Source organism: Vidua macroura, chromosome 2 (genome assembly GCF_024509145.1).
Source record: "Vidua macroura isolate BioBank_ID:100142 chromosome 2, ASM2450914v1, whole genome shotgun sequence".
Taxonomy (NCBI): Eukaryota; Metazoa; Chordata; class Aves; order Passeriformes; family Viduidae; genus Vidua; species Vidua macroura.
In genome coordinates, this window is record NC_071572.1 from 26,453,505 (window position 1) to 26,478,791 (window position 25,287).

Genomic DNA, 25,287 nt, shown 5'->3' on the forward strand with positions numbered 1-25,287 from the left:
AGTGTGCAAGCAAGATTTAAAAAGCAATAAAAGCTTTTACTGAAGCCTGAAACTAAATTTCCGGGGTTCTACAGATTTAAATTATATAATAAATGCTAACACATTTCTTGCACTTACCCTGACAAGTTTTTCTCACGTCATCGTACTTGTAGCCTGCATCGCAAAGACATTCATATGAGCTAATTAAATTTTTACAATGAGCTTCTCCACAGATGTCTGCTGATGCTGTGCATTCATCTATATCTGCAAAACAAGCAATTAAACAACACAACTTCAGAGGAGTATAATCACTGCACTGTTCACATAGAGTGAGCTTAAGGCAAGGAGATCCCTGCATAACTTTGGAAATTGAAAAAAACCACTATCTTTAAGAATTCACTTTTAGGGTTAGCTAGCTATAAGAAGTGACTTCAGGCTTCAAAAATCAGTTGGTCTTTTTTACCTTAAGCCATTAACCACTGTTGGAAAAAGCAATGCAAAGTGAACCAGGAGAAAAACTGCAGAACAAAACAACTACCACAAAACCAAAAAGCCCCACTCTCTCCAATCAGGGGCCTGAAACTGCAGGTTTAAAAAAGCAACAGGCAGAAACTTAGGAGCAGCAGCATGAATTTTACCAAAACACTGAAGCAACACTCATCCTGTAGCACTTCAGAGAATTTTGCTCTGTGTCCTCAGACAGGTAAAAAATACATTTTCATATATTTACAAAGCTAATATCTAAATCTGCTGGTTTGTAGAGGCAAGGGAGAATTGAAGCAGCCCAATTTGTCACAGAGAACAAGCCATACCAGAGAGATGTGGGGTTTTGCCATAAGGGCAGGCAATGAACTGGAACTGGAAGTCCATAAAAAAACCTGATTGTTTTCCTCACATGTTAACTAATACCCTGCAGAATCCCGGTGTTGACAAAACATTTGCAGTATACCGAGAGTTTAATATTTACTTTTGCTTTCTAGTATGTGTTAAAACTATAATTACTCATTACTCTTGTTGATTTTCCCATGTATGAGTGAACTGGCTGAGTATCCTATGTAGCTTAGCCTACAAATGAAGATGAGGGAACTTTTGTATGTATGCCCATGATGACAGGAACAAATATTTAGAAAGTCAAAATGCAATGTTAAATCTGAGCTATCAATAACCACACCTGACAGTAATCTCAGCAGCTGGAAGGTCACACGTTGAAGCTACAGAATGCTTATATAGTAGTGCTCACAGTGCTCTAGGAGACAGTACTAGGTTTTGGAACAAATGTACATGCACAGCAAACAAACACAATATGTGAGCCCCTCGCCATCCACCTGTCCATGCTGACTGGCACTAGAGGACAATTCAAAAGTGAAGCTGGCTCTTCTAAGTTGCTCCTCCCATTCAGAACAGATACCATGTAATCTATACAGTCATTTAGAGTGGAAGTGACATAGAAACAAAATCTTGCTCTTTTTCTTTTTGCTAGTAGCATTAATAAGTTGATCATATCATGTATGCAAATTGTTTAGAAGTATGTCATCACATCCATCTCTAACAGATATATACCTGTTTTTTCATAAGATGAATGTAACTAACAGCCACCTGTTGTTGAGTTTGTCTCAGCATGCAGTCTCTTAACACTTTTAAAATCTCAGTTGCTTAAGTTTTGGTTATGTAAATTCATTAGGCAGGTTCAATCAGAAACTTCAGGTCCTCATTTTCTGCTCTTAGCTGGTATGTAAAATAGCTGCCAAACTTCACTAGGGCCTTTCTACACCTATTAATATTGACTTGCAGTGAATTTAGCCTTCTGTATCTATCCAAATTCATAAGCTGCTGCACACATACAAATCTAAAAAAAAATAAAATAAGAAACACACAAAAGAAAAACAAATGGTTCACATACTACAACACTGTGAGTCTGGAAAGAATCATAACAACAAATCTGGCCAACACTTCCTCCTCTCAATGTCAGGATATGAGGATTGATCAACTAAACCAATTTAGCACAATCTAAGCCACAAATCCTCTGTGAATCACGCCTGTGTTATGATCTTGAGAGTATCATGGTCCAACTGCTAACAAGCCCAGGCATGTAGGAGCACCCAGCACAACCCCAGTGGGGTCAAGCTAAGGGGAGCTACCAGCAAATTTCTGCTGGGCTAAGGAGCAGACCAGGACTGCTCAGGGCAACCCAGCTCTCCAAAATACAGACACAAGTCATGAAGCAACCCCCTGAAGCAAACTGAGAGTCCCAGCAAAGCTTACCTTCACATATTTTGCTGTCTTTAAGAACATAACCACTGTAGCATGAGCACCGGTAGCTGCCTAGCTTGTTGAGGCAGAGCTGGTTACAGCCGCCATTCTGCGTTCTGCATTCATCAATATCTACATCAGAAGAAAGCGTCACAGTCAGATTTTCACATCTGTAAATAATCTACAGGGTCACAGTGCAATAGGCGTTGGGAAGGAGAAAGACCAAACAAGAAACAGTATTACAGATGCAACGCAGTGATAACAAAAAGCACAAAGATTTCAAAGATTTCATTCAAACACTTCATGCGTATAAGCTCAAGTTTGTTTAACTTAAAAAAAAAAAAAAAAAAAGAAGAGAGAGAGAAGGATCTGTAACTGAGTAGTATCTCCTTCACAGCTCTGAGAATGCATAAAAGTATCTTTAGTCACTGTGGAGGCAAAGAAGCTTGTTTGCAGAAGCAAACTAGTTATGTATTTTTTATCATAACTAAGTACTAAAATTATGCTATAGCCAGTAAGTTCAGGACAGAATCTTAAATAAAAAAGGAACACTATATTGTTACTATTACAGAACTTGTGAGAACACAGGAAGTTCCAAGTTCACACCTGCCGAACATTTATGAGCTTAACTGTGCCCCACAGAAATGGGCAGCAAAAGCCTGTAAAATCCAGCAGAGCCTGAGTTTCACCTTCAGTCTACCCTACCTGCTTATTATGTCCTGCTTGTCTATGGGACTCCAGAGTTAGCTGATGGGTAGAACAGCATGTCATGGCCTTTTATAAGAAAATAAGGAAATATGCTTCAGACTGATCAGTGTCTGAGCTCTCAAAGCCAACTGGATACTGACTGGTCTGCTTTCTTAATTGATTAAATAAGATGCTTTAGTGATCCTATAAACTCATCACAATATTTACATGAGAAGGAAAGGATTGGATTTCCTACTGTCTTGGTTGCCACAATTCTGGACTGGCTGAATACTATTTCCAGTCATTATTTACTATTGGCAAGCAAAAAAGCAGTGGCCCTGACAGGAAGCCTTGCAGGCAGAAGAAAAAAACCAAAGAAGCCAGAAAACAAGAGGAGGGAAGATAACTTGTAGAGAAAACTCCATAGGCAGCTGGAAATTTTTGCACCAATAGTTACTGTCTAAAATTCTCTTTTGAGGTGATGAAAATACCCCAATGGAATATGTGGAATTAAGTGGACATGGAATAAGGTCAGACTAGCAAGGAGGCTTCTAGAGACTAATTTTATCAATTTGTGTGTCATCAGACTCAAACCTCAACTTGCCAACTGGAAGTCATTGTTCCCACTGCAGGGATGCTAGATGGGAAGATGGGCCAGCTTCTCTGGCTCTGCGGTCTGTGATGTGTTACACCAGGATTCACAGCAGCAGCTGATGCAGTTCTGCTTGAAAAGCCACTACTGCTCTATTTCTGCTGCTGCTGCTTTCAGAGGGGTGGAGCAGAATGTTGGAGCATAACTTCTTGGATTATCTTGCCAAGACCAAGCTGAGCTCCACTAGAGTCATATAAAAATGTTGATGTGAAAAACTACCTGTTTCCCAGAAAGATAAAAACACGAACAATGTGTAATCCAGGCTCAGTTCTGTGACTTTGGAATTGTGCAGCACAGTATCAGTGACCATTTGAGAATACAGCAAAACCCAAAACATATTTGTTACAAGAATAAAAGATAATGAAACCAAATTACCTTTTTCACATTTTTTTCCCTGCCAGCCATGCTTGCATTCACAATAGAAATCCCCCTTGAGATCCTTGCATTTGATGGTACCTTCTTTGTGACAAGGACTGGGAGAACACTGGTTTGGCAAATCTGATTTACACAAGGAATAAAAAAACCAAAACAAAACAGAACAACACATTGAAGTCACTGACAACCAGGTGTTTCACTCTCATTAGAAGATGGGAATCTTAAACAGTATTGGAGAATCACTCAAAAATACTTGTACCTGGCAAAACTATAAGCTAGTTCTTAGTGCTCACGTGCCAAACAAGCTGTGCCAGGAATTTTGCAGAGCATATGCAGTGGAATTCACTTAATTGTGCAAGGGAGTGAGGTACCACCCCCATATCTGAAGGACACATCCTGAAAGAAATAACTCAAAGTAGCTTATTTTTTTTTTATTCTCATTAATTTTTGAGAAAAATAAAAAAGCAGTATCAACTAAAATACTCAAGAAAGGATGGACACTCTTTTCAATCACTTTTGATAGTTAAACCAAGGATCTTACCAGGGATGAAAAATTTCTGGCAAATCTAACAAAAGTTTATAAATGAAATTTTTGTTAGATCTTTTCTATTACATCAAATGAAAATAAAAAAGGAATACCCATATTTCAACAACCAAGAAACAACAAACCATGAATCCAGTTTACAAAGAGCACAATGTTCCTATGGGGATTTTTAAGCCAAGTTCCAGGATTTAACAATGAGTTTTCTCATTGGAAAGAAGCAGGGGAGTTGTCACCACACTTTGGGAACAATTGAAGGAATAAATCTCAAAGTATCATGTAACTACTCACCAGCTGTAGTCACCTGTCCAAATTCACCTACCCACTTACCTGCACAACACCCAGGGACGGTGCTTCAAAGAGGTAGCTAAAGGAAGGAGGAGAGAACACCCCTGTTTCCACAAAAAATGAGTTGGTAGCTATCATGTAGTAGCAACCTGTTAACACCAGTGTTCTAGGTCAGTGGTCTTCAAAAACCGGAATATGTTAACTGTTTTCACAACTTTAACCAGAAGAAACAGTGCAGGAGCTTCTTCTGCAGATTGCAAAGCTCACCGGTTCAAGAGCCTTTCTTTTCATTTATCTCCTCCCAGCATTTGAAAGTGCCCAGTGTGTACACACTAAGTGAGCAGCAGCAGAAAAGACCTGCACTGGTTTCCATCCACTGGTTCTGCTGAGTCCAGTACAGATTCTTGATATTCTGAAGCATGACTTTGTAGCATGACAGGGAGGCTTTTAGGAGAGGAACTGTTTGTAGATTAGCAGCCCCATGAAACTTCTCAAACTGAGAAAAGTTAAGACTCCTACTTTTGTCAGGATTATTATACTTCTACAGGTCTCTTCTCAGCTTCCCCTGTGTGATCCTGAAAGTCACTGTCATGACATGCTTTGAAAGAACTTTAACACTTCTGTGAGTGCAGGCAGTAGCAGCTCCATTTGATGTCTCATAAAGCACTGAACAGCACTTTTGTTTGCATGGACTGTCTCGGATTTAAATCTCAGGTGGTTGAGGTTGGCAGGGATCTCTGGAGGTCACTTGTGCTCAGGCAGGGCCACCTACAGCTTGTTGCTCAGGAACATAGCCAGAAGGCTTTTGATTATCCCAGGGACGGCGACTCTACAAGCTCCCTGGGCAACCTGTGCCAGTTCTGGTTCACCCTCACAATGAAAAAGCATTTCCTGATGTTCAGACAAAACCTTCCACATGTGCAGAGCTGGGGCAAAGGCACTGCCAAAGAGGCCAGACACACGAAACAAAACACAGCTACATGGGCTGTCTTAACATCCACCTGCCAGAACACCTCCCAGTAAATCACTGCCCAGCTGACACACTGCTGGAGGTGGAGGAGCTGGGGAAGGAGAGGCCAGGTTAAGGTGGCAATGAGCCACAATAGAGCAAGTCTGTCCAGGATGCTCCTTTTCATAGACAAATCAGAGTGTGTACATTAAAAAGAATGGTTTAGGTAGAGTAAGCCACAGGGTTTTTTTTTAGCAGCTCACACCAAATCTAAATATAGCAGTGTTTTCAGTCATTTGATAAGCAAATCCAGTCAACAGGATTATGCACAACTTATCTGGTGTATCCACAAGTTTATGATTCTTCCCTTCAAACTGGATTCTGACATGTCTTGCAGAGCCACTTGGTAGTAACAATGCCCATCAGGGTAACAACCCATGATATAATCCATGGATATCAACCACAGAGATTTCTATCACATCAGCACAAACTGATTGTTCCCTCTTATCACAAGAGTTTGAGAACATAAGACACACCCTCATACTCTTCTGGTGGCTTCGCAGTTGTGTTATTCTGCTGGTTTCATAGAAGGTGCTGTTGACTGAAACCATTGCGAAAGAAAAAAACCTGAGCTTTTGTTCACATTCATTTACATGACAGATTTTAGTAAAGCTGTTAAAAGTAGTGATGAACATGACCTTTTCATGTGCTTTGAGCTGTGTCTGATAGCACCTATGAAGCTCATAAGTGCAGACAGAAAATAGAACTACCAATTCCATCTTTGAAATCTGTATGGAAACAAGACTTTGCTTATGCCCACTGACTGTCACTTTCAGTTTATTACTTTGTTCTGTGAATTTATTTTTTGATACTCACAAAATGGTTCATATTGAGACTTCATAAAATGCTAGGCTGCAAATAATATCACACTCAGTAATTTAATAGTAAAAAGCAGGCACATGTGACCTAACAAAAATATAATTGTGTATTTTAAGGCCATGTGTAGCTTCATTTTCCAAAAGTCCTGTAGAACTTTCCAAAGCCTTGCAGAACCAAATCCTTAATTCCTAGATGACCTTCAGGATCTCTTTTAGAAAAAGATCCAGATATGCAGAGAAATATAGGTATCCATGTGTAAAGTAAGATCTATCTGCAAAGCAATTATAAATACTCATCGCAGTCAGTGGAGATAGTACAATAAACAGTCTGTGGAGGGACTCAGGTCTCCTCAGAGCAGACACAGTTTGGTTGGGGGAATCCCTCTAGAACCAGAGGAGATTAACTCTCTGCTAACTCTGATGGGAATACTGCTCATGTAAGCACCCATGCTGGAAATCCCTATTTACACACTGTATCAAATCCTCTGAATCTGGATCAGCTGTAACCTGATCTCAAGAGTTTATGAAACTACGGCCGTCAATCACCCTCCAGCCCTTTGGTTGTTCAACATCTTTTTACACCAGGTTAAAAGAACCTTCCACTACCTTGTTTCAAGAGGAGAAAGGCTGCTAAGAAGGAAAGTTTAGAAGTGTCTTGCAGGCATAAACCCATAGAGCTACATAGTCTTTTGGCAGCATCTGTGAAAAATTAAGAGACACGCTAGAATTGGCCAAGCACGAAGCTTGTCATTCTTCCAAGCGTGTTTCAGGCTCCTTCTCTGTTACTTCTCCTTTGAATTGATGATGGCTAGACAAAACTCAGACATTTAAAAACCTTTTAATATTATAATGGGGGAAAATATTATCATTTTCTTTCCAAACAGCTGCATCTGCAATGGGCAGAAATCCCTAAAAACAATTATTCAGCTTTTATTTTTTAATATTTTTTCATCACTACCCTTTAGACTCTCATTTCTGAGACCTGATTAGTTGTTTGGAACAACTGTTCCCAGTCAATCACCATTTTCAGCAGAAACTCCTGCCTCTTTGCTGTGCCACATGCACAAGTAAATGTAAGCATTCAGTCTCACATCCCACTTTGGACTAGCTGGCACACTGCAGCCAACACAGGTACTACAGGTCTGAGAATTCCCAGTTCGAAGGACTCAACATCCATAAGTGATACTGCTGCAATATGTGAGGGAAATTCTTCACATACCACTTATTAACCTTGGAATTCACTCTTTAAAAAGGTTGTTTTAATGCAGTTTATAAATGTGAAAAGTTGACTAAATATTGATCCTGCTTTGGTAGCACATGTATGAACACATGACTAATTAAACTTGATCACAATAAAAGACTGACACCCAGGACTAAAAAGAAATTAAATATACATACATCTAATTTTCTTCACATTTGAACTGCTCACAGGACATATTTAGAATACTTATGCAGTTTTCTACCTTTGGCACTGCTAAACTGCAAAAGGCAACTAGAAAGGTATTAGAAGAATTCATTACATTTTCTTCTCTAATGTTAGTGAAGAATAAAAAAACCCTTCACCCTCTACAAAGTTACCGGTTTGTCTTCCAAACTGATTTGAGGTTTTAAAGGTAGCAATATTCAAAGCATAGTCACATGATACATGAAACTGATGTCTTAATGTAAAGAAGGCTGGCACAAGCCTGGTTTGACTTTAAACTTTTCTTGATGTTCCTAAATGGGGTAAGCCAAAGCTAGCATTCAGAAGAATAGAAATCGAGGGGCCAAATATTGTGTACAGCTTATGGTACCTCCTAGTTCTTGTCCCTCTTGCTTCTCATATTATTCAAACTTTGGGAAATTGGTGGGAAAGAAACTTGCATCATAAAATATCAAAGCACTAAAACAGGACAGCAAGATGGCATTAGGTTATAAAATGGGAAAGATTTTGTTTAGTGGTATGGAGTCTTAAGCCTGGAGAATAGGAAGACTAGTATTGAAATACTACCAAAAACAGATATGGCTGAGCTAGTCCCACACCTTCAGGTAGAATGAGAGAACATTCAACTACAATATAAAACCCAAAAATGCTTACTATGAACACATGTAAGGAAATCTGGATTTCTCGTATACGGTGACCCATATTTCTGAATACAGTCTGAAAAACAGAAAATGAAACTGTTATTGTTACAATGGTGAAGGACACCTGTTCAAAGCACATAAAATGATACCTGGCCTGCAAGGATTTGGAAGGTAGATACAAAATCTATGCAATATTATCATCTCCCATGTGCCTTAAAATTCTGAAGTTCATTAAAATCTTTTAGCTTTGATGTACAGCAGTTAAAAGCCATGTGAAGATGATCACTTAACCAGATACTACTATGGTTCTAAAACTATGGTAGTAGCTACTCCAATTTGACCAACTAAACTTCTTAAAATATCTAAAAAGCACACATTTTTTTCTCCCACTGTGGCATTTGTGATCTTAAATACATCATATCATCATATTTAACACAAATAGAAAGCAGTATGATGCCAGGACTATGATACAGTCAATAGAATAAGGCAGTAGTTCAATCAGGCACCTATTTCTTTTTAAAAGGAGATTAGTTAATGACTAACTTAATTAAAAAGGGAAAAAGGTAGAAAACTACAAATTATTTCATAACACTGCAAGCCACAGATACATACACAACATCAAGATTTTAACATGCAGAAAGCACATAAAGCATCTCTGTCTGCAAATGTACACATAAGTAAAAACACACACCTCAAAGTACAATAAGGAACATAAAGTCTATCTTAAAAGTTAGCAATGCATGTTTATTGCAATCAGATTTCCAGCCCTTTCCTTAGCAGAGACTTCAGCTGTGACAAGCTCCAGTGTTAGGCACATACCAGCACTCCCACAAAGTGGAAATAAAAGCTGCAACTCACCCAAGTATTTCGGGTAAAAATATTCCTGTAGAAGGAAAAAAAAAAAAAAAAAAAAAAAAAAAAAAGCAAAGATTTATTGAATCGTATTTGCTTCTATTTTCATGCTATTTAAGAGCTGCTGTTACTTTAGTGGTCTTGTATGGCAGTTTTTTAACAATTTCAAACACCTAATTTCCTTTTATTCAGAACCAGAAGCAGCACAGTATTATACATGCATTTTTCATTTGAAAAGCAAAGAAACATTAGCTTGTCTCAAGGTATTTTTTGATGGCAGCTGATCTGGTCAGTGACTGAGCATGAAGACACCCTCCAAGAGATAAAGCTGCTGCTGATAGCATGAGGTAGGGGAAAGGATTGGAATCTGGGGCAAAACCCTAGAAGGAAGAGTTCAGGATCATTCAGTCACCCTGTGTGTCCTCAAAAGCATTCTGCTAGTGCAGGACATGGGCCTGAACACCACAGGCCCTAGAAAAAGTACTTTTTGCTCTTACAAGGAGCACCCTACAACTCAAACAGCACCATTGCTGTACTACACATCACATTCTAGATGCTCGAAGAAGGGAGCAATGACACTTTGCAAGAGGGGGGAAGATTGACATTCATTTCTCTAAAACCAGACTGCAAAGGGCATTGCCATTCCTCTCATGCTACCTACATGGGTGTGCATTACTGTTCCCTACTTTGCATCAACAAAGTGCAGCCATAGAGTGAGAGCAGCATCATTGTGCTGGTGTGATGCAAATCTAACCTTGCATGTTAGAATAGTCAGCCTGGTGAGAGAGCCTTGTGAGTCACATGACTGCTTGCACCAACACAGGGAAACAGCAGAAAAATGCAGTTGTGCTGCATGGAAGAATGGGAGATTGGCTGCAGCTGGCAACTGCATCACATTCTTAAAAAATACAAAACTTCATGGCCAGGAAAAAAGCATTTTTTCCCACCTTCCTGCTGGTTTTCATAATATTTAAGTCACTAATTCAAATGCTGTTAAAATGGTAATTGGGGCATTGAATGAGGAAAAACTTAAGCATTGTATCAGTGCTTAATTTTTTTTTTTTGTTTAAATAAACCACTTCTCAGCTAATTATGAAAGCATATGCACAGTATAATTCTCTTTTATGCAAGAGGAGCAATTTCCATATACCCTTATCTTCAGTCAGATTGGGACAGTAAATATCCTGCATTCTACAAAATTAAATTGGTCTATACAATGTGCAAGAGAAGAAACTATTTTTTCTTCTCCTCTTATTACAGATGTTTGGATTGGATCTATATAGGCACATATGTCGGAGCCTTCCCCGGATTGGGGTGACTCCGGCTGGTGGTGAAGTCTCTCCTCCAACCCGTGCTTTCAAAGAAAGACTCAGCAGTCTTCAGTCGTCCGGTCTCAAGGCAGTTTATTGCATGTTATCTCAAGGCACACAGACTCCCTGACATTGTCCCTGACTCTGTCTGTCCCCGTCTCTGGCTGTCTCCTCTCTCCCCTCCCCGAGGGGCTGGTGCCATCTTTTATATCACACATTACGTATTAGGTGTTTATAGTTTTTCCCCAATGCCTACTACCTATGTTGAACAGTGACTTTCTACTCTAAACCAATCTGTAAGTGCCAACATCACCAAGAACATGGAGAATAGGAAGAAGAAAGAAGGAGGACAGGGCACGCCCAAATCCCTCCATCTTAGAACCTCTGACCCCCATGTACAAACCTCAGACCCCCCTGTACAAGGCCTAAAACCCCCCTGTACAGCACTAAAAAATTCTACCTTTCACCTTGTGACTACTTCTATTATAATATCTAAACTCTTGTGATTTCTTGTTCTTCCTGCAAGGTTGGTAAATTGTTCCATGGGTCAAGCTCAAGACCACAGGGGTCCCTGGCCGCCTGCCAGGGTCTCAGAGGCTTCTGCCCTGGGCCCAGAACATCCAAGAGTGTCTGAGGGACACCTTGGGTTCCGACACACGTATAAACAACAGAGACAGGCACACACCATGATTCAGTTTGATCTGGACTGTCCAGTGCAATCAATTGCACTGCTGTCATTTACCAGAAGAATCAATTGCTTCTGGCAAATATGCTCCAGTTACTGAAATACACCATGTAAATATTCAGCCTAAATGATGAGAGCATCAGCAAAGAAGTAGAAGCAGCAGCTTACACTAATGTTAATTTTTAATTCTGATATGAGGGTGATATGCTTGGCATCTTTTGGGGCTGAGCTTTGAAATGTTTATTCAGCCTGAAATGTGTCATCAGAGTGATGAGCTCAGAACCCACTATGGTTCTTGTTCACTCTTTTTTTTTTTTTTTAAGGTTTAGTTTGGAAAGAAAAGTCAAAAAAAATTCAGTCAAAATAAAAATAGATCTAAGCAGTCTAAGTATTCAGATGGGTGCCCATATGTGCTATAACCACAGACTGAACTTCAACTGGCACTTGAGGAGAAAAATATAAGGGCACGTAATAAAATATTCCAAATATTTCTTTCATTATTTCCCCTTGATTCAATGTACTTCACAAGAATGTGCAAATGTATTTAACCACCAATAGGATAATCCAGACTCTGACAAGAACAACTATTTTGGCACTCACAGGACGATAAACAGGAGCTTTTGTATTAATGGCTATCAGCCTAATTGCTCCATGTCAGTGGTGGCAAAGGCATTTTCTCCTTGACCTCTGATGAATGAGCTGAGTGCTACAAAAGTGGTATAGAATTCACTTCTGTAAACATAACTTCCAAACTCAAACTGACTGTGTATTGATTCAATGCCAATTGGACAGCAGATAAGTGAAACTCCAAGGCATTGTACCACCACGACTTCATTCCACAAAATATGTAGCCAAGTGATTTAAACAGGAGGCTATCACTAGAAATTTAGCTCTTCTTTCCCTGTCTTTCTCATTTGTTTATGTTATACAAAGGCACTTGGTGATCACTAGCACTTCTCCAGGTTTAAGAAACCTGCTGATACTACCATTCTAAAATAAAGACACGTGCTCACAGGTTCTAACAGTACTCATTCTTGTATGATTAGCTGTTCATTTTTTTCCATACTCAATTTTTCTTACAGCTGGCTTCTGTAAATACAATGACAATGCATTTACATTCAGAGAAAAGATTAATCAAGAATGAAGGATGAATGATCTTGCGCCCTGAGGAAAGGAACCTGCTTAAACTGCAGTCCCTTTTCAAAAAACACTGATGAGAAGTTTTCTTGGTTAAAAATTCAAGCTGCTCCTAACCTGATACAGATCCAGATTATTTCTCATGTGACACTCAACTCTTCAATGTCTTTTCAGTGTTCTGTGATGTACTAAGGTTTAATGACCCCCAGATGTCAGAGAAAATGAAAATCCTACACAGGGTTAGGTCCCTGTTAAAAGTGTGCAACTCGTCTTCTTTCTACTAGAAGTGTTCAATTGTATTTTCATAATTCTACAAAAATGCCAAGAGAAATGCTTTGAGGCTTGCTAAGAAGGAGTTGGCAAAGATTCTCTGTTACTATTTTGCTGATTTTTCAACAAGCCACTTTCAATTTCAGGCTCAATAAACTTCTCACCATCCAGAAAGTCACACACTGTTCACAGGATCAAAACACAGGAAGTTATTTAACTGTTACCACTAGGGTGGCAAAAATCACCACAGAATTATGTAAGTGTTAAATTTTCAGCTTGGATTCCAACAAAAAAGGTCAACATTTAAGTGTGGTCAGCCCTTCCCCTTTATATCTGCTTCGTAATTACTGCTGAAAATAAAAGCAGGAGCAATTGGCTTTTTAAATAAAAAGCTATAAACACATACATGTTGGGCATAAACCTCCTCTGGACAGGCTGCTGCAACAGACACTGACCTCACCAAGTTCTCTAATCCATCTGTCCAGTAGTTATGTCCCAGTGCAAGCAAAAGGAAGACAAAGGCTGCAGAAGCTCTGACCCCCACAAGAGATGAAACATCACAAATGTAGCTTCAAAAATTCTAACCTCTGTGACTCTTCCCACCAAGAAAACTTAAATCTATTTCCACCTCTCTTCTTTGTGACCCACCAAACTTTCTGTCTGCCTGGTTTCTACCTATCAACCAGTATGGCTGGGATGGCAGAAGCAACAATAGTCAAGGGCCTGGCAGCAGGACACTGGCAGCCTGTGGTGCCCTAGTAGCATGAATGGTCCTTTTGTAAATTATATCTTTTATCTGCTGCCACTACAGGTCAAACTTGTAGTACGAGCTGTAACTCACCCATGAGTTACACATCGTATGCCACCCAAAGTACAACTCAGCAGAGATCTCAGGTAAAGAGGAAGAAACAGGAGAGACTGGGAAGTGCCTAACATCTACACATCTCCACCCTTTCAGTGAGGTGGAAAGCATGGCATCAGGCCAGCCTCTCCAGGCAGGTCCTGGCTTGCTTATTTCAGCTCATTTCCAGAGACCTTTCTCGTGCTGCCCAGGAGACTGAGCTGTGCATTAACAGAAAAGCTTTAATGTCTACAGCCCCTACCCATTTCACACAAATATATGTACATGCTAGAAGCAAGCCTTCTGATGGATTAAATGCAATTATTTGCTTCCACAGAAGTGTTGCAAGATCTGAGAGTGCATGCTTTTATTTCAAGGTAGAGTGACACCAAACACAGGCTAAGGTGTTCCTCTCCCACCTGCAGCTGGAGCTTACTATTACTACAACACTTAGTCTGGATATCTAAGAGAGCATAAGTTTAAAAGTGTCCTCAAAAAAACTAACCCAAGCAAACAACCCCCCAAAACTCCAGGTTGTTAATTTTTGTATTTGGCTTTTTTCCTTCCAAATGATAAGAACAGTTTCTCTGGGGCCACCCCCAAATGCCTCTCATTGAACCAACTGAGGAGAACAGCAACATGAAGGTAAGAATTCACAGCTGTGGAGGGGAAGGGGCAGAATGTCAGCCTCCTATGTCAGCCTCCCCACCAAAGGAAACCTACATTGGGACTGGGGTCATCATCTATTTTCAAATCTATGGCCAAAGTCCACAGTGGTAAAATCAAGAAGTTATTGTAATTATACAGGGTATGCATTAGTCCTGCTGCGTTTTTAGAGAAGATGGAAAAACAGCAAATCAGAACAGGCGTTAACATGAGTCACTTTTTAAAAATAGCCCTTCTGAAAACATAACAATGACCCTGTCGACACCAGGAAAATGTTCTCACTGTTGCTTTACTTTAAAGTAATTGGTAACACTGGAGACCTCAGAAAAAAGGGCCTACTTACTGCTTCTGTTTATTTTGCTTGAGTACCAGGTCAGGTAAAACTGCAAGGCACGGAATCTTACAAAAAGTCATGTTTGAGCTCTAGAGGTCACAAATAAAAGATGTAGTTTAAAAGAAGGCTGCTCATGTTTCTGGACATCTGGCTCTTGGTGACCCTGCTTGGACAAGGAGGATGGACCAAAAGGCCTCCAGAGGTGCCGGCCAACCAGTCTGTGATTCTGTGACTGCAGTGCCACTAACACTGGAGCATTTCACCGATTTGTGTTAGCAACAGTGATTTCTAAAAAGCACTTTCTTAGTTACCTAGTTACATCTAAGAGAGTAGCAACAACTCCCACGTTATGCCCTTTCCTCATTTCCATATAATGACTCTCCCTTTTCCTTTTTCCTTCAGGACTGAATGTTTGTCTTGGTTATGGCCAGACCTCATTTATAAATGTTCTTCATGTTTCCACACTGTGGGCTTGCATTTTCCTTGAAGAAATCACTGCTACCAACCATAACTGGCTATAATTCAGTTTTTGCTAGTTTTCAGCTGTTACAACCTAAGAATGCAAATCTCAGTTATGCTTGAGAACTCTCCTGTTTTTTTTTAAAACTCAGCCCTAGACTTTAGGTGCATAGCAAATCTCACACTGCATGATATGGGCCTTCCTCCTGTGTCAGGGCATGAAGCAGTTCTGCAATTCAGAATTTTAAATATGTAGAATCAGTACTTTCAGAATTTATGCTCAAACGAATGCCATGCTGCCTGCACAAGCTTTCCTTCTCATCATGAGGGACCCACCACTCAGCCAGGGTAATGCTTCCTATTGCGCTTTGTGACAATCTGTATTTTCTATATGAAGAGCAAAGAGAACTTCTCTCCACAATTTGGCAAGTGAGGCTTTAGAGAAGCAAGTAGGTCACATAACAGTCCAAAAGCAGCCTCCAAGTCTCATCTCCTACCACCAAGTTACAGCTGCTTAGGGTAGCTTTTAGATTTTTTGTCCATTTGTCAAGTATTCACTTCACACTGCCCGGGTATTTAGGTGCACAAAGACTGGGTCTGCCACTTCTACCAAGCTGTTGAACTTCCCAAAATAGAAGCATTCAAGACCATATTCTCCAGCATGACATCTTTTGTAGAGACTAGGTGCCTCTGCAGAATCCTCAAGTCTGAAATAAAACCCATCTATTGTCATAACTTCCTTTGCTCTGTTCTGGACAGCAAGATTGTTTCCCAATAGCTTACTGAGGTACTACTTCAGCAAAAACTGTTTCTCTGCAATGAGGAAAAACCCACCAATGATTGGAATGCATAATTAAAGGGGAGAAAAAAAATTACTGAAAGAAAACAAAAGACAAAAAAAATGTTCACGTATGTCACAGATACTTTTGATTGTGTGAAGATGCAGGGGGCATGAAGACATGATTTCTACAGGTGGCCTGATGCAAGGTTTGATTAGACAGTAAACAGTGTGAAATGGATATAACTGATGCCAAGTACTCCAACAGAAATAATTTGTAGTGCGTTGTAGTGCTTTTAAGTTATTCTGACAGAAATCTGATCACAAATGCCTTGAGGTTTCCTCCACTGCTTCAGAACTGAAAGGCTACTTTCCCTCTAGCTGCAATAATGTGCAAGATCTTAATTTCATGACAAATGTCATCTCACTCAATGTTGCTTGTTTGAATCTTTACTTGTTGCAAGAGTCACAGTATTTGTATGTGGCAAACTAACACTTGCTCAGACAGTTTAGTCAAATTAAGGAAAACAGTATCTGACAAAATATGTAACATAAGTAAAAGGCTGTCTCTCCAACACCATCTATATTTATTCTGTAATTATTTTAGCCATAATTAAAACAGAACATGTCATATATCACATCAAACATGATTTAAATATCTATGATCTCTCATAGGTTCTGTGACATTTTATCCACTTTAGCTTTTCCCTTCCTTGTAATGTAATCACTCTGTTTCTTTGGATCTTGCTGATCTGCAGAAGTTGCAACTTATACTAACAGCACTCAATCACATTAAGGCATTTAAGGATTTGGACTCAGAGAGCACAGGCAAGTAAGGAATAGGGAAGTGACATCTTAGATGATACCAGGCCCTTGTGACAGAATCTGATCTCATACTTCCCTGTTCATTATTTTCATAAGTAAGTAACTTTTGCTTTTCTGGAATTAAACTAGAACTCCCTTTTCCAAGAATCAGCCAAATATGGTAGCTTTCCAGGAACATGTGATTCTGTGCAGTGCAAGCATGACCCATTCTCCTTTTATCTCTTCATTTATGTACCCTTCTCTCCTGGCAGGTGTGTGGAGTGAAGACAACACCAACACTTGTTCCCCTCCCTGGGTATCCTTCTTACTTCCCAACTTTGCTCTTCTTCTGGTTCCCACTGCTGATGCTCAAAGGAACAGGGAGAAAACACAAACTCATCAATAAGTAAATTTCCCCACAGATATCCACGCATGGGTAGCCTATAGAACAGCAGTCATAACAAAACTATGATTAAAGCACAGATACAGAAGGGAGACCTGCTATAAAACTTCAATCAGATTCTCCAAGGCTTGTTTATTCATTCATTGTTTTGACAGGCTGAGCTGTGACAACCATTTCTGTTTCTCTTCCAGCACCTGGCCTTCCCATCCTAACCTCAGGCTGTCCTTTCCACTGCGTCAGTCCCCACTGGACTGGGGAACCAATCCAGCTGCAAAATGACCATTTTTCTCTGCAGACTACTTTTCTTTAGGTTAAGTTACTTTAATTGGTCCATGCCAAATTGCTGCGCAAGAAGGGTGAAAAGAACAGGCAAATTTTATCTCTGCTTATCTCTACTAGAGCAGCTGAATCCCCAGTGTGAAACCAAAGGCTTGAAAAGCAATGTGAGGGGAGAAGTAAACCTTGATACTCCGCTCCTCAGTTTCTTCCAAATCTGTGGTCATGCTTCCATCCTTGTTCTTCATACTTATTGGAAAGTATGCTTGTAATTCATTAAGCTCACTCAGAGTAAGGAACACACGTGAATCACAGCTGCCAATTAATACACATTCAATGTTTCTCTTACCTGATTCTTAAGCAGCTGCACTAAAAAATTATATTAATTCCCAGTAGGCTGCTCCTTTTCTTTTTAATTTAAAAAACAAAATGAAATGAGTTCATGGCCACAAAACTGTTTTCTTAATTTTTAATTGTCTTTTTTCCCTTCTCACGTACTTATTAAAACTTATTGTGCTGTTCTAGAAAACTGACTTACTCTAACTTCATCTACTTTTTCCATTATAATCCATCTTGAAACCAGTATAAATCCCCCCATTCAATTTGTCATTCTTAACACCTTCTTCTACCCTATATCTTCAAACAGCCCCTCAGCCTAATATTAGTCCCTTTTGTCTTCTCTTGCTCCTTCCCTCCTGCTGCACAGTCCATTTAGCATGCACTGCTTCTGTGATGTGGTGTGTCAGTATTTCCAGGTCTATTCTGAGTTTTTGGGCTCCTCTCCCATGAGTGGAAATTGATACAGATCAGGTAGGTATGAGTCCAGCAGAGCTGATGGAGTTGTGTCTGCTTCCACCAATGGCAAACTTCGCTCACCCTTCTCAAAAACTTTTGATAAAGCAGCATTTAGCCAATAAATGCATAACTTGCCTCCTAAGACAGGCAGGAGTATTTTTGTCACCCTCCTGCTACTGAACACCACCACTGCCAACAAATACTGTGTCTGTACTGCAAAGTAGATGGGTGCATCCTGGTCCACAGTCCCAATCCTTTTGCCTTGCAGATCAGTTAGACCCACTGGGTTTTGGTACAAAGCTCCATGTCTTTTACACCAAACTACAAGGAGAAGGAAAGAAAGGGAAGGGAGTGCACCTGGTAGACACACAGATCTCATCCCAACAGGCTGGGATACCACTATGGCATTTACCTGGGCACTCAGATTTTTACTTCCTTTTTCTCTCCTTCAACCCATTCCTGGATAAAAGTTTAAGTATCCCTGTATTTTCTTTCTCAAAAGCTATTAAGCAGTATCACTGTGCCTGGGAATTCATTCCTACATGTACTAAGTCCAAGCAGCTTAAAACATCAGCACAGAGTTTTCCAATAACTCTTTCTCTCTCTCTGCACCAACAAGAAGAGATAAAAAAATGTATACAGCTATAAATCTAGCACTTTCTCCATGCTCTGCCAAAATATCAAAACAAATAACTATATTGAGAAGAACTGTCACAGCAAATAAAACCAGATTCTTGCCTGGTTATTAAAAGAATATTCTATACAGGGATTATGACATCTGTATCTAAAGATGATATCAGTATTTTTCATGTCTAGACTACACAACGTTCACTAAATTACTTAAAGAAATTTTACACTGCTTTACTTTCCCAGTAACTCCTCTCCTCCCTCTACATGCCTTCATACTTTACTGATTAATATTTACAAGTGTGTATCTACCTTGTTATTCTTAGAGATAACATCTAAACATTGCCTGACAAGCACACCTCCTAAAAGATCAGAATGAAGTTTGGATGACCCTAGTCCATGAATGAAGTTCATCTGTGTTATCAAGACCATGTCATGTTATGGAACACATGAAAAATAAAACCAGTGAGCCATCAACATGCTGAAGACCAACCAAACTGACCCTTACCACACCCTATACATTGCTTCATCTGTATTTCAGCTTCTCAATAAACCCAGCCTAGCAGAAAGAAAGCTGACATTGCTGGATATTTTGTTAGAATCAGTAATTTTCAAGACAAGGTTGCTAAAAGTCCCCAAAAACTTGGTCTGGTGTCATTGCTGCCCTTGCCATGAGTGGGACAGAGGCATAGATTCCTCTTCAGCTCCATGTGATGCTGTGATTCTCTGCCAGTGTTTTGTGTATCTGACAAGCCGTAGATTTAAAAAACATTTTGGATTCAAGTCCCTCAAAATCCAGATTTTTCACGTGTCTGCCTATGAATCAGATGTCCATTCTGCAGGCACATGGAAACCAGCTGGCTTTCCACACTGCTCTAGTGAGGGCCAAATCCATAAACAGTAAACACAGGTGGCCAGGCTGACCTACATCAGCGTTTCTGGTGTGCCTAACATTTTTCAATGCATTCAGCATAGTAATTTCTATGGTGAGCTGCAGGAAGAGCAGTAATTCCTCAGCAGTAACAACAGCAAGCAAGATGTGCAGGGACAGATACTGTACTATCATACCAAAGGATAAGAGGCTGTATTCAAACATCTTCCCTATGCTGAGCCTTTCAAAACAGAGGAACTCCTTGCACAAGGACGTGTTTTTCTTCAGTGAAATACAATGTTTCTAAGAAGATCCAAATCTACACTCCCTTCTGCCCTTTGTTTTACATGCTTGGATGACCAGATTTTTAGAACGGGTCAACCAAATTCCAGAGCAGTTTATCAGTTACTTAAGCTGTAATACCTTGACTGCATACCAAGGTCAAATATTTCTGCAGTGCTGCTTTTATAAGGCTTTGTCAACATGTTAAATAAGATAACATTCTTATCTCTGTATCCAAGATATTTTGTAACTTCATCCCATCTATCACACCTAGCATGTATTTTGAATAGATCACATTTAGAAACAGTCTGCATACCTCCCATCAAGATGTTTTCCATCTTTCTTTTTTTTTACCACTATATTATCTTTTAATTTTTCTCTTTGGCACCTCTAGCATAAATGAAATTACAAAACAGGAACCATCCCAGAATTCTACAGTAATGTTTAAGGTTGCTATAATCAGCTTCATGAAAAAGGTAGGCTGCAAGACTCATTAATCCAGGCTACTTGCTTTTACCATGTTTAGTCATTCAAGTGGCACAGACTGAGTTTTGTTCTGCCTCTTAAAAAAAAATCTAAAAATGTTTCAATTGATTTTCCTTCCTCTAGTCTGAATGAGCTGATATTTATATTTTCCGTAACATAAAAGACAAAAGCTGCACTGCCCTGCACATGAATGGCTCTTGGGCCCCGCCTGATACACTATTCTTAGCAGTTGATGTAAGCAATCACACATGTGGCAAAATCCACATTCAGGTTTCAGAGAATGTGCATCTTCTGCTGACTGCCTGCAGATGTTGTTTTGGAAAGCTGATCACTGAAACAATGGAAAGCACAGGAAAAGGTGCTCTGGTATAGGTATGTGACACATCATGTCATTTACTGGTCTGTCCAGGAAATAGGTATCTATCCTCTTTCTTGGCTAGATGTTACAACTGGCTGCATAAAGATATGGTTTTACCTAGGAAGCATCACATGACCTATGTTACAGCCTTACTTCATCTTACCTCAGCTTCTGGAACTGTTTTATTGAATTATTTAATGCAATTTCCTATCACATCTTTAGGTCATAGGTCTTAAACTTAGGCCTTGAAATTCTCCTCACACAGCGACAGGATAGTCAAGAATGGCAAGGTTGGTAATGAAGACTCATACATTTCATTAGCATCTAATGGAGGGGAAAAGGCAAGAGGGACAACACTTTTGGTCTGACATCACAAGCCTTTCTTGGGGTTGAACTGAGAAGCATCAAGATTGATCAACTAATCTGAAACTAACTTTCAGTTGTCAAGGCTGCAAGACCATTGTTCCTGTGGGACAGTAAACAGCCAAATGCCTACATAGATGCTCATCTGGTGCTTTAAAGCATAAAACCTGGGAGATGCAACAAGACATTGCACTGCTGTGTTTGTCATGGCTTGCTCACAGAGCTCGGCACAGGGCAAAAAGTATTGTAGCTGCTTCTTTCTGCTACAACCCAAATAGTTAATCCATGTGACCAGGTTCAGCAGGCACATGCAGAAATTTCATCCTTCCTAAACTATAACGAATCTTCTTCTGTCAACAACAATCTGTTCATTTCCCTGGTCAATAGAAGCTCACTTTACAAGCATGGATCAGGCTGCAGCCTGGCAATATGCTGAAGCATGACTGCAGTTACTGTAATTCTTCAAAAAGCTTGGTGTTGTTTACAACAGTTTTTGGCTTTCCTAAGTCAGGTCTGTCTCAACTAGCTTCCTTCTTCTGTCAGTCACTGGGACTGGATGTACAACACAGCATCAGTGAAATGACAGCACAACAACTCCCTACTGTTTAAAATACACTTCCATTGTGAATTAATACTCTGTCCATGAAATCCACAGTTACTGCTGAAAGACCAGTCACCTATGCACTACAAAACAGTGAAGTATTCCAGTGCAGAGGCAGCAACAGCCCACATACATAACCTCTGCCACCATGTATTAGAAAGCTGCTACTGAAGAGCAGCTGGTGCTTTTACATCACATACTGATTGCAAAAGGGACAGGAAGGGCCATAAACCCCCTGATATACTTAAGCACACTTGCTTCTCAATCAAACTGAAGCAAAGTAATGCAAGGAGTAGAACATACTGCACTTAACAAGCAACTTTACAGCTCTTGGGAGGTTTGTGTCTCAGAAAAGGTAGGATCTTATGTCACTGCAGATCTAAGTGTCCTCGTGTAGGACATGTTAGGAGGCACAGACATCTAGCCCTTCTTCAGGTTTTCAGAACAGAGTGAAATCTAGCAGCAATAGCAAAGGAAATGCACCAAAAAATCAAAATCACTTGCAATAACAGAAAGCCAGCATTGTCTTACAGGACACACTGAAAGTATGATGGTATCTTAAAGAATTTATATTATATGTGAAAAGATTTTAAACTAAAATTATTTCACTATTGTCATTTCAGTAGGAGAACCATGCATTCTTTACAATTTATGAAATTAAACAGTAATTGTTTGTTTGTTACTTTTATGAAAGTAAACAGTAATTGCAATTGTAAACAGTACCAAATACTGTTAAAAACTCCTGACATACTTGTACACTATCCTACCCTTAAAGTGATCTATCAGTGCATCACCTTTGGCTACCTTCTTGGCCAGCAGCCAGTTAGTAAAAGGAGTGACCTTAGATCATCTTTGTTCCAGAAGGCTATAAAATCACACTCATCATAGTTTTCCCTGCACTCACTACTATGTGATGAATATTTATATTGAGTTTAATGTTACATTACTCAACACAAATACAGTAGCTGTGCCAGCCACTCTCACCCCATTACAGTTATCCACATTCTGAAGTCTCTCAGTTTCTGCAGAGCAGAAGCAAACACTGCTACATGCAGATGTGACTATGCATACACATAAAAGGTGTAACATTAAACACCTCCTGGGCAAGTGTTTCATATTAATCTCAAAAATAAATCAAAACCACATCACTTTGCTTTTGCTGTACTTACTACTGTCTTGTGACAGCAAGCTACTGCACTGTCTATCCAGTGCTAAGGCTGCTAATGAAGCACACGTGTCAAGACTTGCCTTACTGAAGCATAAAACATCTCCTCTACTGAGTCCCTCCCTTGCCTGTGGTTTGTGTCTCTGTGTACACACACACGTGCTCACTCTCTCTCTCTCCTCCTCTGTCCTATCTTCTCCCTAGAGCATCATACCATTAACAGGAACATGCTGTGCAGAACTGAGCTTCAGTTTGAACACCAAGAAAATCCACTTCCCACTGCTAAATCAATGCCAGATAGTCCTTGCAATGAGAACAGCCTATCCAAAACAGTGTTGAGAGGAGGTGTAAAGTGACTGGAGGAGTAAGCCAAGCTTAGTAAAGCATCCGCATGCTGCTCGAAGTAAGAGGACTGAAGTGAAAGTCAACCCTGGTAGGTCTAGAAAAGACAGCTCCACGTACAGTGTGCAGTCTGTAACTGTGTGAATCCACACTGTTACAAGTGCAGCAGCAGCTGCACTTGTATGTGCCCTCCTGCTGTTGTAATGACAGGTCCTGAATCTACTGATTCTAAGATGCTGACCAAGCTGAATTGGCCCCCATGGATTTAAGAATGGTTAGGACATTCGTCTGAGAAGCCCCAGTTGTGACATATGCTGCAACACTGAGGGGATTTTAAATACCACTGGGATGGGAAGCTGGAGGGAAGAGCAGGGATGGTAGGGTATCTAGACAGAGAAGCTGTATCATTATGTTGCTCTGGTCTTGCTTCATGGATTTGCACCATGGGTGAACAGGATCCTTCTACCCTCCAGTGACAGTCCCACCAGCCAGTGCCAGGCTGGGCTGCTCACTCAGACCACGCTCACCGAGGCGCTCCTGACTGGACAGCCGTGGCACAGCCCTTGTGCAGGCTGAGCATTAGTGTGTCTTCCAGTCATTCATCTAATGGCCCTGGGTCCTCCTCCTCCAGATGCCTTTCCCAGCTGTGCCGGTAGCTGGCATCCAGCCGCGGATAGTGGGTGGGTGGGAGCGCAGAGCCGGACAACCCCCCAAATCTCCGCGGCGGCCCTGCGTCCTTACCGTCTCTGGGTCATTCTCAAACACCTCCCGGGCCTCCTCCTTGCTGCAGTGCTCCTCCACGCACTCCCTCTCCAGGTGCCCTTGCTTGGTCTCCTCGAAGATCTGGTAGGCTCGCCGCTGCCTCTGCCGCAGGAACTGGGCAGCTTCCGGGGCGCGCAGCAGCACGGCTGGGCAGCCGAGCGCCGGGACGGCGCGGGGGAGGCCAGGAGCAGGACGAGGAGGAGGAGAGGAGCAGGAGCAAGGACAGGCAGCCGTGAACAGCTGAGCCCGCCTGATCGCCCCGGATCCCCCTACCCCCACCCCGCACACTTACCGCCCCTCCGGGGGGCACCGAGCGCTCTCCCTGCTCAGGGCGCCGCCCGTGGGTCGCCGCGGCCTCAGCGCGGCCCCTCACCCGCATCCCCTGACCCTGCCGCCGCCCTCATCGCAGCCGCGAAGCTGCGCATCCCCCCGCACCCCACCCCGCCCCGGCAGCATAGCCCGCACTCGCACACACGCAGGGCGGCCGGGGATGCTCGGCGGCGTGTGCGGGAAGGACGAACCCCCCGCGGTACTCACTCTGCGAGGAGTCCGCCGCCAGCAGGACGAGCAGCAGGGCGGCCCCGAGGGGCGCCGCGGGATGCGGCATCACGATGCGGCGGCGGCCGGGGCCGAGGCCGGGGCGGGCGCTGGCGGCGCGGCGGGAGCGGCGCGGAGCGGGAGCGGCGCGGGCGGCGAGCGCGCTGCTACTGCGGGAGCGCGGCGGCGGAGCCCGGCGAGGGAGCCGCGGAGCCGCTCGCCCGCCCTGCCCAATCCTCACAAGGCACCGCCGAGCCGCTGCTCAGGGACACACCTCGCGGCGGAGCGGCCGCCCGGACCGGCCCCGCGTACCTGCCCGGCCGCCCGGGAGCGGCCGTGCCGAGCGGCGGGGGCGGTCACGGGGAGTCGGGCCGATGGGCGGCCAGTAAGGGCGCGGGGAGCGGGCGGGGAGACTGCGCCCTCACCTCCAGGCACATCTCTTTAATAGCTCCGGGGCTCATCACTAGGAAGGCAGAAGCTGGCGCCAAACCCAACTCTGTCCTGCCATAAATTAGAAACTTGGGTTCTCCCCACACACCAGCACAGGTTTTCGTCAGAAATGCATTTTCAGTTTGTTCTAGTATTTTAGGATGAACTCCCCAGGAAAGAGATTAGTGTCT

At 41.7% G+C, this 25,287-nt stretch overlaps 1 protein-coding gene across 1 annotated transcript in view; it reads right to left on the reverse strand.

Moving 5' to 3' along the window:
• Nucleotides 1–24,960, reverse strand: part of GAS6 (growth arrest specific 6) — a 41,181-nt gene extending 16,221 nt beyond the window's left edge. Inside the window, exons 1-7 of the mRNA XM_053971711.1 lie at nt 24,668–24,960; nt 24,110–24,276; nt 9,522–9,546; nt 8,677–8,739; nt 3,944–4,066; nt 2,242–2,361; nt 118–243 (exon numbers count right to left, since the gene is read on the reverse strand). Of these exons, the coding sequence (XP_053827686.1) occupies nt 118–243; nt 2,242–2,361; nt 3,944–4,066; nt 8,677–8,739; nt 9,522–9,546; nt 24,110–24,276; nt 24,668–24,737 (694 nt within the window). The 5' untranslated portion in view covers nt 24,738–24,960. The remainder of the gene's footprint in view (nt 1–117; nt 244–2,241; nt 2,362–3,943; nt 4,067–8,676; nt 8,740–9,521; nt 9,547–24,109; nt 24,277–24,667) is intronic.
• Between the last annotated feature and the right edge of the window lie 327 nt (nt 24,961–25,287).